At 39.1% G+C, this 13,730-nt stretch overlaps 2 protein-coding genes across 5 annotated transcripts in view; both read right to left on the reverse strand.

The window, feature by feature from the left end:
- LOC119263026 overlaps positions 1-13,730 on the reverse strand; it is a gene marked incomplete at its 5' end in the record, with an annotated part of 159,720 nt that overhangs the window by 128,030 nt on the left and 17,960 nt on the right. The window contains one exon of the mRNA XM_037536664.1: positions 12,511-12,624. Coding sequence (XP_037392561.1) covers positions 12,511-12,624 — 114 coding nt within the window. The remainder of the gene's footprint in view (positions 1-12,510; positions 12,625-13,730) is intronic.
- Positions 386-12,504, reverse strand: LOC108415539. Of its 4 annotated transcripts, XM_037536656.1 has the most exons (19): positions 11,128-12,504; positions 10,533-10,934; positions 8,061-8,285; positions 7,251-7,959; positions 6,467-6,691; positions 6,229-6,375; positions 5,962-6,109; positions 5,683-5,840; positions 5,435-5,578; positions 5,104-5,326; positions 4,896-4,997; positions 4,622-4,779; positions 4,315-4,518; positions 3,990-4,198; positions 3,691-3,858; positions 3,430-3,505; positions 2,710-2,981; positions 598-696; positions 386-445 (listed from the first exon to the last, which is right to left on the reverse strand). In XM_037536656.1, coding segments are annotated over exons 4-16 (1,932 nt in total). In that variant the 5' UTR covers positions 7,295-7,959; positions 8,061-8,285; positions 10,533-10,934; positions 11,128-12,504; the 3' UTR covers positions 386-445; positions 598-696; positions 2,710-2,981; positions 3,430-3,503. The 4 variants fall into 4 exon arrangements, with proteins under 4 accessions (XP_037392553.1, XP_037392550.1, XP_037392551.1 ...); XM_037536653.1 differs by having other exon boundaries at positions 2,710-2,805; positions 3,430-3,858; positions 10,702-10,934; XM_037536654.1 differs by lacking the exon at positions 10,533-10,934 and having other exon boundaries at positions 2,710-2,805; positions 3,430-3,858.

Here is a 13,730-nt window from a genome sequence, read left to right on the forward strand (position 1 = left end):
TACAAGCATCACAGATGTAGTCCTTGCCCTCTGGAGTCTTTTTAACACAGCTGTAATGAAATCACTGCGGACAATGCTTACAGCCAATCTAAATGTTTGAATACAGATATATTCATCACCATTGTCGGTTTTAAATCTAACTAACGTATAATAATCTGTCAGAACTGAACTGGACTGTAAATGAAACAATACAAATTTATGATAAAGTAATAAATGTTGATAAAAAGGGGAGTTTAGTCAAACTCAGAATAACAAAAGTATTAAACTTTCAGATTCTTGTTTCAATTATTACTGCTTGCTTCTAGTTTAAACTTGCTTTCTACTTGGCGGCACGGTGGCGTGGTGGGTAGCGCTGTCGCCTCACAGCAAGGAGGTCCTGGGTTCTGTGTGGAGTTTGCATGTTCTCCCCGTGTCTGCGTGGGTTTCCTCCGGGTTCTCCGGTTTCCTCCCACAGTCCAAAAGACATGCAGTCAGGCCATTTGTGTAAAATGATCAAATTTTAAGTCGCTCTGGATAAGAGCGTCAGCCAAATGCCGTTAATGTAATGTAATGTAATGTAAATGTAATGTAAACTAGTACGCCTAGAGGTTCCCTTACCAGTTATCTGAAGGGGCAAAGCGGCTATTTCCCTTCTTATGTCCTCCACACACTTGAGATAAAGGAAACAGCCTCATCTCTCAGGATGCATTCAGCAAACTGTAAAACAAAACCATAATCAATTTTTTATTGTGACTGAGAATTCGGTTTTGTTAACTGTGGAAATCTATGTCATGCACTGCACATTCTGACACCAATAAATCATGTATTTTAAAATAAAACTTGATGGTACTTAGAAACGAGGTGCAAATTTGGTCTGACTTGTTGGGGGGCTCAATGTCAACAGGCTATAGCTTACATACGGCAAAATATTCAAACACAAACCGAGGTAACAAAAAACAATGACTCGTGCTTTCCATCTCAATATTTTAACACAAAACAAATAATGTCTTCATGAGAATATTATACATATTTAATATATAAATATGTATTACATTTTTATTGCTTATGAAAATGAGCAATTCCATTGGGTCCATCTGCATCCATCTGAACGATACCCGAATAATGACGGACAGATAATGAATATGTTAGAGCATAATAACTCCCCCAAGATAGAAACATTACTTATCTTATACACACACACACACACATTATATTTATATTAATAAAATATATATATAAATGAAACCACATGTAAGATGATGGTACGAAAAAGATGCTAAAATTTCGATATAGACATATAGACAGATTGACTAATAGATCAGTATTCAATGTCGCCTTTTTTTTAATGTTACAAGTGAGGTCATTCATGATCATGATGTTTCAAAGCGCTGTGTGAAGCTTAGCATAAATACAAGATGAAAACACTGAAAGAGTATGCAAAGTAAACTTATAAATATATATTAGGCTAAATCATTATGAAATCATATTTTTCAGGGTGAGCTGAGTATATTTATACAATAATAAATAATCAAATAAATTCTATACCTAGAACCTAGAATAAAATGCATTATATATTATTCTATTCTAGAATCAGGGGTCACCATGAGTACATCACAAATACAGCCATTTTATTTACTATCTGAAACCACCAGTGAACCTACAAGTGCTTTTGTGTAATGGTGATAAGGGGGGGGGGGGGTTTCTTTGGAGACTATTTTGTCCTGCATGAACCCCTCCGGCATTCATGACGTAAAAAAAAAAGCAAGTTAAAATTTGATCACAAAGCTACCATAAAATAAATTTCAGGCATCAGGCAGTATATATGCAAGTAACCATTTCATATAATAACTTTCTAAGAGGGAGTTTTCAGAGGCACCGAGTTCTTCAGACGTCTGGTTCCACAATCGTAGGGCATTTCACCCCAAACCCCTGTGAATGACTCAACATCGCAACCATTTCCCCTTTAGGGTTTAACTAACTCCAGCACCAGTCACCCCACGTCTCTCCCTCTATAGATTTCACTCCCTCAAATCGGAGTCGTTCTTCTTGAAATTCCAAAAAAACATTTAGCTTCTCGCTTCGTTTCTGATTCCAACAATCTGAAGGAAAAATGGGCTACAGAGCTTGATGAAACACTGTCTGATGAAAAGTGGGAGGAGAGTTTTTCCTGAATTCATCAATGCTACGTAAACTCCAGATAACGGCTTATTCAGTTTTAAGATATTATACAGGTTTTATTTCTCCAAAACTAAACTGAGTAAAATATAGAGTTCACTTTCCCCTCTTTGCTATAGATAGATAGCGAGAAGCTAAATGTCTGGAGTCAGGATTAGATAGGAATAGCTCATATATAGTATGTTGCATCAGCTTAGTTAGGGTATATTTTTTGGACATAATGTCTATGTTACAAATATTTAAAAAAATATATGAATGAGAAGGATTGAATTTTGTTTTAAGTTGAGCAAAGGAAGCAAAACTATCATTTATATAGATGACCATAATGTACTTTAGTCAAATCTCTCTCCATGTTGAGAAAACATTGTCTAGTTGGGATAGGATTTAAAAAAGAAGAAAAAAAATATATATATATATAATATATATCAGCTATTGGGGTGTAAATGGAAACTGGCAGTAGAAAATAAATTCTTAATTGGATTTTAAATCCTCAAAGAACTACTTACAAATGAGCTTGCTGAAAATGTTTTTAGATATATGTGACCCGGAGCTCACCTCTGCCAGCAGGTAAGAATTCTAGCATCAGCAGCCCAGTAGTAGCGCTTCAACACAGGGAAGCCCGAACCTCCAGCTGCAGTAGATTTTATAGGTCTAAATGAATGATAAAATGACGGCATTAAGTTGAATAAAAAGGAGCAGAAAGATAGATATTCTGAAAAAGACAGAGCGTACCAAATCTTTATCTTTAAACCCTCATTTCTATGAGGTCACATGATTTTGGGGCAGCCAAACGGAGAATAGCTGCTGTGTTGCCTTTCATTTATTCTCTGTGTAGAATATGAAAAAGCAAACTTATGTTACCAAATGAACATCTACAACCCAACATGTCATTAATGCACATGACTACTGTACTATCACTCCAGAGAGAGGGGTCTTCAGGAATACGGTGGTCTGCACTCTGATTCGCCTGTTTCATGGGACTTCAAGTTGTGGTCTGTACAGAGCCGAATACGCGCTGTACAGACTGTCTAATAACAGCTCATATGCTCATTTCTCACGTGTTTCTCTGCTCCACGTGCGTCTTATTTCTGGGACATGTGTGTATTAGACTTGCTTTAGTTGTCTTTATTAGGCTGGAAGACCAGATGTTTTCTCCTATTTTAAACATCTGTACTGAAAGCGCGAGCTGTTACCGTAAAACGCGGTTTATGCGCGCGCTTGAACCTTTAGTGCAGACAGCGCGACCGAGCTTTTTACTAAGCGCGGGCGACTTACGGTATGAATTCGACAACGTTCCCAGCTTCGTGAAGCCTCTGAACAACGCAGCTCCGCTCAGCAGGGTTGCCAGGTCCTAGAAAAATATCCAGCCCAAAGTCAGTCTAAAACCCGCCCTTCAGAAGCTTAAACCAGCCCAAGATATATGTCTGTCACATCACCATGTTAGTGTGTCCTTAGCCCCCAGACACAGTGGTGGTGACAGGAACCAGAAGTTGGGATGAGTACAATGCAAATACAGTCATTTTACAGCTATTTTACATTTTGTAAACTTCTGCAGCACAACACTGTCCATTGCAACATCGATGCCCCCAGATGGCTTCCACTGCTGAACGATGGATGCAGCATCTGGAAGGTTTGCAGACCACCCTTGCTTCTCAATCCAGGCCTTGACTCTGGACTCAGAGGGCAGTCTACGGGCAAAGTGCTCTGTGAAGAAAGCAAAAAAACAAAAAGACATTAGTCAATAGGTTCAGACATAACAAATATGATGTGTATTCAAGGTAGTAATTAGAGATTAGACTAAGACTATGATAAGAGATTAATTCTTAAAGACTCACCAAGAACATGCTGCACCCGACGCTCGAGCTGTTCGCTACGCCAGCGGTCATAGCAGTAGCGTTCATACTCCCCTGCCAGGGATTTTCGCTGAGAGCGGTTGGGTGGCACCCCGTCCAACGTCACTGGATATGACCGGAGCAACTTGTCATAAGCAGCTTGGTCGGTCAGGTATGCCGAGGAACCCCTGGGTGTGTCGCTCTGGTCACTACTGCAAGTAGAGGAAATGAGATAAATGATGAGTACAGGAAACAGAAAAAAAATATATGAATTGTTTAAATGTAACCATGCTGGACCATACTAGTGAAAACATGAACAAATACTTACTCTGAATCACCCCGGAGATTCCTCAGGATCAGGAAAGCATCTACCGCTGAGCCTATCTCCTTCATCCGGTAGTGCTTCTCTGCTGTGGCCGTAGAGTGGGTGAGGTAGCCGGCCACCTTCGTCTTTTGGACATCGGACAGCTCCTTCGTTGCTGTCTCATATGCCCGTCTGGCCATCTGGCTGGTCACCTTCGGCACCTGATATCTGAAAAAGACAATATATTGCTTAGTACTCATACATTATTTTCATTATATAAAATAAAAAACTGAAGAGACTGCAGAGCTGGAGTTATTTTAGTTCAACTTACTTCTTGTGCAGCCGCTCCAGGTCATTGGAGGCGTTGTAGATGGCTTTGCCAGTGGAGGAAATGAAGAACCTCTCATCAGTCTCATCGTCATCCTCAACGCGCTTCCTCTTTTTTCCCAGCATGACTGGGCGCACCTCCGAGAAGTAGAGATCGAACCACTGTGAAAAGAAAACACAAAAACAAAACATACAATTAAAATCTAGCATTATCACAGCACATATCTAAAACCTAATGCCATTTATAACATAACTATATCAAAGATTAAGCATCTTACCATCTCCTGCTCCTGGGTAAGAACAAAGGTGGCCACCTGAGTGGAAACCACAACGAAACCAGGACGAGTGTCATCTCTCCTTCGGCTGATCCATTCCGTGACCTACAGCACACAAACAAATGATTCATTTGTTAAACTGAGTGAATGATTCAAATACTGAAATCAGAAAGAAATAAAAAAATAAGACTTATAACTAGGTATAACTTACAGTCATGTGCTCAACAACTCCAGGCCGCTGGGCATGGTCCAGAATCACAATGGCCTCTAGGTAATAGAGGACCAGCTGCAACTCTGTCAGGGTCAGCTGATGGCCTGGAGAGCACTCTCCCGCATGCAGCTTCCCAATGACAGCCAGGAAGTCTTTCTTGGCAGCGGCCAGCACGGCAGTGACCTGCGTTGAAGAGAGAACACCCTCCTGGAAGGTGTCGAATCTGTGAAGATAAAGTGAAGCATTGTTATAACCTATTATCAATACATTTATTGTTAAAATTACATTGTGGGTCCAGTTCATTATTTTAATATTCAATAAAGATACTGACCTCTTCCTGGTCGTCTCCTTGCTGACTTGTTTTGAAGTTGCCATCTGGATGTTGTCCAGGAATGAGATGTAGTTCTTGCAGTCCTCGTGCAGAACTCTGTCCGTGAAGCACAGGTCAGTGCTGCCCGTGTGGAACTTCAAGAACCTTAAGGAAGGAAAGAATAAAGGAAAAATCAGTCCCTATGATTCAAATTTAGCAGTATATTTATATATAGCATAGTATATACACATCAGGAGTACACTGCTCACCTTTTAACACTCTTGATGTAATTCTGTACCGTCTGCTTGCTGAGTCCGGCCTCTGAGAGCTTGAGGAAATACTCTCGGGACTTCTCATGCTGTCGCACAAACAGGAGACTGGCCTGCTGAGGGTCCATGAAGTACAGGAACCTTGCAACATTCTCCACCTGGAAAACAGAAGAACATAAGAAATTTACCTTAAAACTTGTTGATGTTTAGATGAAATAGATGGACTAATGTGTTATAATTATGTAATGACTAATATATTTGCAATACCAATTTTCTTACCTCCTGTTTGAAGTTTTCGTTCGACATGTCAAACTGTAGAAACTTTGCGAAGCTGACAAGGAGATCATGGTCTAGCGAGTGCTTCTTGTAGTAGCCCAAACTTGCCATCCTCTCCCTAAGGGAAGTTCCCTGCTTGGTTGTATCAGGGCTGAAAAAAAAAAACAAAAAGCAAAAACAAGTATTAAACTTTTTGCACTTCACAAGAAACACAGTGACCTTCCAAAAATCTAAAAGGAATGAAAGAAATCAAGGAACGTAAACACTCACCACTGATAGAGTTCCCCAGAGCTTTCTGAGCTGGACTCAGCCGGAGCCTCGACAGGAACATCAGGAACAGCTGGAACAGCAGCAGTCGGGGCTTCAGTTGGGATGCCAACCACAGCGTTTCCTCTGCTCTCCAGCTCCTCGATCATCCTGCGAGGATTAAAACACATTAACATTTAGCTTTCTTATACTAAAATAAGAAAAAATATATACTTTATGGTAACTTTGGTCAGCATCTTACCTGCCAATAGTATCAGGGCTCTGCATGATCCTGCTGAGGAGAGAGTACTCCCAGACACGACCAGTGCGCAACAGATTGCTGACAGCTCTCTTGGCAGATTCCACCACAGCCAGAATGTCAGCTTCTGACGAGGTCCTCATGCAGGATCGTCTGAGGTGAACTGGAAGGCTCCAATGAGTCTTCTTGCAAATAGGACACAGGAGAAAGTTCCTACTGCGAGGTTGCCTGTTAGATAAAAACAGAAAGACAGATATTTTAGCATTAATGAGCATAGTCTAACAACGGGCCTATTACAGCATCATTAAGCCCATTCACACGCTGGGAGCAATTCACAGGTTTAGAACACATGACTCATGGAAATATTTTAAAGAAGAAAATTAAAACATTTAAAAAAATCTTTGTGAATATACTGTAGCTAGCAAAGAAGCTGAGATATTTTCAGTCAAAATGTACAGAAAATTCTCTCAAGCTGGGAGATCAACCATATGGTGGATATTTCCCAGCCTCTGACTGTGTAACATCCATAGACCTGTACTGTTATCAATGTATTTATTCTTAAAAATCAGCAGCTATCTTTACATATTTATTATCCCTGTAAAGCTAAATTTACATAGAATTGTTGAGTTAGTAATCCAAAAAAGTAATCCAAAGTAAAAAGTAATCCAAAAACAAGTATAAACATCAAATTAACATGCTTTGTTGGTTCCCATAGCATTTTCCTTGTAGCCAAGTCAAAGTGGCCATAGAGTTTACTACAGTAAATTAAAGACAAACTTGTACTTACTCAGCAGAAGCAGCAGCAGAAGAAGAAGCAGCAGAAGAAGCCATCTCAGTCGAGAAGATTGCTGGTCACTGGAGCAGAGAAGGTCAAGAAGGTCAAGTAGGTCGCTGATCTTGGCAAGACAAGGATCAGAGGTGGTTTGGGAAGCTCAAACCAGCTGCTTATATGCTACTGTAAACAAAAAGTACACGCCCCCCACTTGACTGGGCTATCACCTGGTTGGATGATGGCTGTGGTCCAGTGGGGCCAATGAGGTGACAAGAGGGAGGAGCAACCCCAGGATGGGTGTTCCCAGCTTCTCAATGTGTAACACCCAGATATATACACATATTTAGTAACTTTGGAAAGCTTGTGATGAATATTTTCCAAATATGTAAGAATACTCACAGGCTGAGAGATTTTAGGTCAAATTAGCCAGTCTTTGCCAGGTTCAGAATTTGTTCAGCCTAAATTGGTTAGAATGGCAACCCCTGTTAAATCTTTATGAATCCTGTACCATACTCACATGCTGATAGATTTTAGGTCAAAATGTCAAGTTGGATTGAGAATCCGGGAGGAGCGACCCCATGGTTGAAGTACCCAGTTTCTCAATGTGTAACCCCCAGATATATGCACATATTTAGTATCTGGAACAGCTGGAACAGCAGGAGCTGGTTCTTTAGTTGGGATGCCAACCACAGCATTTCCTCTGCTCTGCAGCTCCTCGATCATCCTCAAGGAATAAAACACATATTTACATTTAGCTTTCTTATACTTAAATAAGAAAAAAAATACTTTAAGGTAACTTAAAAGTAACCATGGTCAGCATCATACCTGCCAATAGGGTCAGGGCTCTTCATGATCCTGCTGAGGAGAGAGTATTCCCAGACACGGCCAGTACGCATCAAATTGCTGGCAGCTCTCTTGGCAGATTCCACCACAGCCAGAATGTCAGCTTCTGAGGAATTCTTCATGCATGATCACCTGAGAGGAACTGGAATGCTCCAATTAGTCTTCTTGCACATAGGACAAAGGAGAAAGGTCCTACTGTTAGCTTGCCTGTTAGATAAAAACAGACAAAAAGAGAAAGACAATAGATATTTTAGCATTAATGAGCATAGTCTAACAACGGGCCTATTGCAGCACCATTGAGCCTATTCACAAGCTGGGAGCAATTCACAGGTTTAGAACAAAAGACTCAAATCAAATCAAATTGATTCTAGGTTTTACAGATAGAGAATCCAGGAGGAGCAACACATTGGTTGAAGTTCCCAGCTTCTCAACATGCAATACCCAGCTATATGCACATATTTAGTACCATTGGAAAGCCTGTGAAGAGTACTTTCCAAATATGTAAGAATTATTTCTGTATTTTACTCACAGGCTGAGAGATTGTAGGTCAAATTAGCCAACTTTTGCCAGGTTCAGAATTTATTCCGCCTAAATTGGTTAGAATGGCAACCCCTGTTAAATCTTTAGTTATAAAGATATATGAACACATATACTATTGCTGTAAATGATGGAGTGAGTACTTTCCAAATATGTAAGAATCATTTCTGTAACATACTCACAGACTGAGATATTTTAGGTCAAATTAGCCAACTTTTGCCAGGTTCAGAATTTATTCCGCCTAAATTGGTTAGAATGGCAACCCCTGTTAAATCTTTAGTTATAAAGATATATGAACACAAATACTATTGCTGTAAAGCTTGGGGTGATTGCTTTCCAAATATGTAAGAATCATTTCTGTAACATACTCACAGGCTGAGAGATTGTAGGTCAAATTAGCCAACTTTTGCCAGGTTCAGAATTTTTTCCGTCTAAATTGGTTAGAATGGCAACCCCTGTTAAATCTTTAGTTATAAAGATATATGAACACAAATACTATTGCTGTAAAGCTTGGAGTGACTGCTTTCCAAATATGTAAGAATCATTTCTGTAACATACTCACAGGCTGAGAGATTTTAGATCAAAATGTCAAGTTGATTCTGGGTTTTACAGATTGAGAATCCGGGAGGAGCAACACATTGGTTGACGTTCCCAGCTTCTCAACGTGCAATACCCAGATATATGCACATATTTAGTATCACTGGAAAGCTTGTGAAGAGTACTTTCCAAATATGTAAGAATTATTTCTGTATTTTACTCACAGGCTGAGAGATTGTAGGTCAAATTAGCCAACTTTTGCCAGGTTCAGAATTTATTCCGCCTAAATTGGTTAGAATGGCAACCCCTGTTAAATCTTTAGTTATAAAGATATATGAACACATATACTATTGCTGTAAATGATGGAGTGAGTACTTTCCAAATATGTAAGAATCATTTCTGTAACATACTCACAGACTGAGATATTTTAGGTCAAATTAGCCAACTTTTGCCAGGTTCAGAATTTATTCCGCCTAAATTGGTTAGAATGGCAACCCCTGTTAAATCTTTAGTTATAAAGATATATGAACACAAATACTATTGCTGTAAAGCTTGGGGTGATTGCTTTCCAAATATGTAAGAATCATTTCTGTAACATACTCACAGGCTGAGAGATTGTAGGTCAAATTAGCCAACTTTTGCCAGGTTCAGAATTTTTTCCGTCTAAATTGGTTAGAATGGCAACCCCTGTTAAATCTTTAGTTATAAAGATATATGAACACAAATACTATTGCTGTAAAGCTTGGAGTGACTGCTTTCCAAATATGTAAGAATCATTTCTGTAACATACTCACAGGCTGAGAGATTTTAGATCAAAATGTCAAGTTGATTCTGGGTTTTACAGATTGAGAATCCGGGAGGAGCAACACATTGGTTGACGTTCCCAGCTTCTCAACGTGCAATACCCAGATATATGCACATATTTAGTATCACTGGAAAGCTTGTGAAGAGTACTTTCCAAATATGTAAGAATTATTTCTGTATTTTACTCACAGGCTGAGAGATTGTAGGTCAAATTAGCCAACTTTTGCCAGGTTCAGAATTTATTCCGCCTAAATTGGTTAGAATGGCAACCCCTGTTAAATCTTTAGTTATAAAGATATATGAACACATATACTATTGCTGTAAATGATGGAGTGAGTACTTTCCAAATATGTAAGAATCATTTCTGTAACATACTCACAGGCTGAGAGATTGTAGGTCAAATTAGCCAACTTTTGCCAGGTTCAGAATTTATTCCGCCTAAATTGGTTAGAATGGCAACCCCTGTTAAATCTTTAGTTATAAAGATATATGAACACAAATACTATTGCTGTAAAGCTTGGGGTGACTGCTTTCCAAATATGTAAGAATCATTTCTGTAGATCTCACACAACTCACTTAAAACCATTCTGAAGCTCAGCCACAGCAATAGCTTGCGGTTATCACAATCGTTTTGGCTGGCTGTAGGATAGACAGACAGACAGAAAATCGCAGAACAATAGTGCGGCAGGCCCCGGCGACGACGGCCGAGAGGAAGGCGGGGCCCAAACGCTCAGCGGCGACGAACCTCAGCAAGGACACCGGGGAGAGAGCCGCGAGTGTGGAGGGGGCAGAGCGCAAAGCCCGAGCTCCACCGACGGACGCGAGGCACAAGAGTGATGGCGGGAGGACGACGAGGACGCTGGTGCCAGCCATGAGAGACACCAGAGCAAGGAGTGAGTCCCGAGCTCCGACGAGCTGAGCTGCCAGCTAGCTAGGTACTCGTTCCCTCTCGGCTCTGGTGAGCACCTTTAAAAAGAGCTGAGATGGAACAGAGCGAGAGAGAGAGAGAGAGAGGGACAAGAAGCAGTAGGAGACAGTGTGGAGAGCTGAAAAGCTCAAGGAATAGACTCAAAAGTCTAGCCAGCTTGAGCCACTGAAAAGTGGCCAGCTTAGTGTTGGTTGTGTTTCCGTTGTTTATTTTGTGTGGAAATAAAGAAATGGCTGCTACTACCAGGAATCCTGCCTCCAGCGTCCTCCTTGAGCCTGGGGTAACACATGCCTTGCTACAAACAGATAGATAGAGAACGGCAGAACAACAGATAGATAGAGATAGATATGTACACAACTGCGGAACAATAGATAGGACAAAGAATTGCAGAACAATAGAGAATTGCAAAACAACTGATAAATAGGATAGAGACACGATAGAATCCATTAAATTAATGCAAGTAATGTTGATGGAACTGAAACAAATCTATGCAATGGCTGGAGAGCAGAAGAAACAAAACCTGAGTTATTTGAAGTAGCTCACAAGATTTTTTTCTTGTAACGTCTTAATACAATTTTTTATTGTTTAATTTTATTCTAACGTTATCTGGTGTTTACTGGCAAACACTCACTTAATGCCCAGATAAATGTTTAAACAAAGTGGTTAGGTGCTTTTACACAGTGCTGTACAAGGATAAAGATGACAATTTAAAAAGATCCTATTTTTTCTCTCTGGTTGGTGGACAAAACATGATACAAAATTATACAGCTTAGTTGAATACTTTATATTTGAAACTTTCTTGTAGCATATTTACTGTAAACAACATGTATGTTTTTGTTGTTTAAGTTTTTTGACTAGTAAATAGATTTTACTTGACTTTATAAATTTTGTTTCCATTTCTATGAGAATGCAAAACTGTTCTTTCGTCTTCAGCTTGTGCAGCCCATGACCAGCAGCTGTGATGTTTTTGCCATCACACACACTCCCTCTTGTGCTCTATTGCTTAATAATGCTCCTGCCATTCAGCTACAGCAAATAAGTTACCAGTGTAAAGCCCACTTTTGCAGTCCCGCTATACTTGAATAAAGAATTCACATTTTAACGGCGGTAGTTCCAGGGTTATATAAACTAGAAACTATGTTGAATACAGTTTTGTAGATTAAACACATTTACATTTAGGAGTCTTGTGACAACTCAAAAATATAAATAACATGGGCATATCATTTTTAATGAGGGCCCTCAGAGGCATTTACCAAATAACACCCAAATATTTAGCCTCCAAGTTGTTAACTTTATCAATACATAATGACTTTGTATGATATTAAAACATTTATTATTATAATTTCTTCTCTTTAAGATTCTAAGACGCTTTACTATTTTATAGTATAGGGAATATAGTATTACATTTACTAGTAAACAAGTTGTTTAAAATGAAACTTTACATTTTTATTTCATTTATGACCTTATGACAATCATCACTGATATCCAAACCTCTATGATTTATTTACTTGGAGTAAACAGCCCTAGTGATTCAAAAAATTCTTCAAGTTTATGCTCATTGAAGCTTCAAGAACAGTTCAAATAATCCAATATAAGCACATATAGATCAATAAGAGTAATACTCACCAGAGCAGGGAATACTCTCTGTTCATGACCCCGCCCCCTTCCAGACAGGTTTGTACAGCCTTGCAGTAGGGGGCTGCCTGGGTATTGGAGCTGAATGACTTCTAGTTGGAACCTCTAGAAGAGCACAAAGTTTCACAGTGTGGCGCAGGGGTTTACATAAAGTTACAACTCATACAAAGTGACAACTCACATTTGAACACTTTTAAAAAGAGGAGGGGAAATCTGAAGAAAAATGAATAAATGATGTGCTTGGAGGAGGGGGTATGACAGGAGATGAAAGGATTGGAGTGCTTTCTGTGAACTTTTGGCTCTCTTTTTTGGTAACACTTCCTCCTCGCTGTCATTGTCCGTGTCTCCAAAAATGAATAAATAAATAAAAATGACAGTGTGGGAGAAGAATATTAAAGAAATCTATTAAATATAAATGTTGATCTGAATAATCTCTTATTAATACAATAACTGCTTCTACTGAATGAAGAGCAATATCATACAACTGGTAAATAGGAACATTCAAACACTGGTTTATGTTTTCTCCTGCCTCTAATCTCCTCCTCTTGAGTCAGGGGTTTTCTTAGCTGCTGTCTTGCTTCTAAATAACGATCTTAAATTAATGCAAGTAATGTTGATGGAACTGAAACAAATCTATGCAATGGCTGGAGAGCAGAAGAAACAAAACCTGAGTTATTTGAAGTAGCTCACAAGATTTTTTCTTGTAACGTCTTAATACAATGTTTTATTGTTTAATTTTATTCTAACGTTATCTGGTGTTTACTGGCAAACACTCACTTAATGCCCAGATAAATGTTTAAACAAACTGGTTAGGTGCTTTTACACAGTGCTGTACAAGGATAAAGATGACAATTTAAAAAGATCCTATTTTTTCTCTCTGGTTGGTGGACAAAACATGATACAAAATTATACAGCTTAGTTGAATACTTTATATTTGAAACTTTCTTGTAGCATATTTACTGTAAACAACATGTATGTTTTTGTTGTTTAAGTTTTTTGACTAGTAAATAGATTTTACTTGACTTTATAAATTTTGTTTCCATTTCTATGAGAATGCAAAACTGTTCTTTCGTCTTCAGCTTGTGCAGCCCATGACCAGCAGCTGTGATGTTTTTGCCATCACACACACTCCCCCTCTTGTGTTGTAAATAAATGTAAAGCCTCACACAACTCACTTAAAACCATTCTGAAACTCAGCCACAGCAATAGCT

The sequence above is a fragment of the Pygocentrus nattereri genome, unplaced genomic scaffold (assembly GCF_015220715.1).
Source record: "Pygocentrus nattereri isolate fPygNat1 unplaced genomic scaffold, fPygNat1.pri scaffold_74_arrow_ctg1, whole genome shotgun sequence".
In the NCBI taxonomy this organism is placed as follows: domain Eukaryota; kingdom Metazoa; phylum Chordata; class Actinopteri; order Characiformes; family Serrasalmidae; genus Pygocentrus; species Pygocentrus nattereri.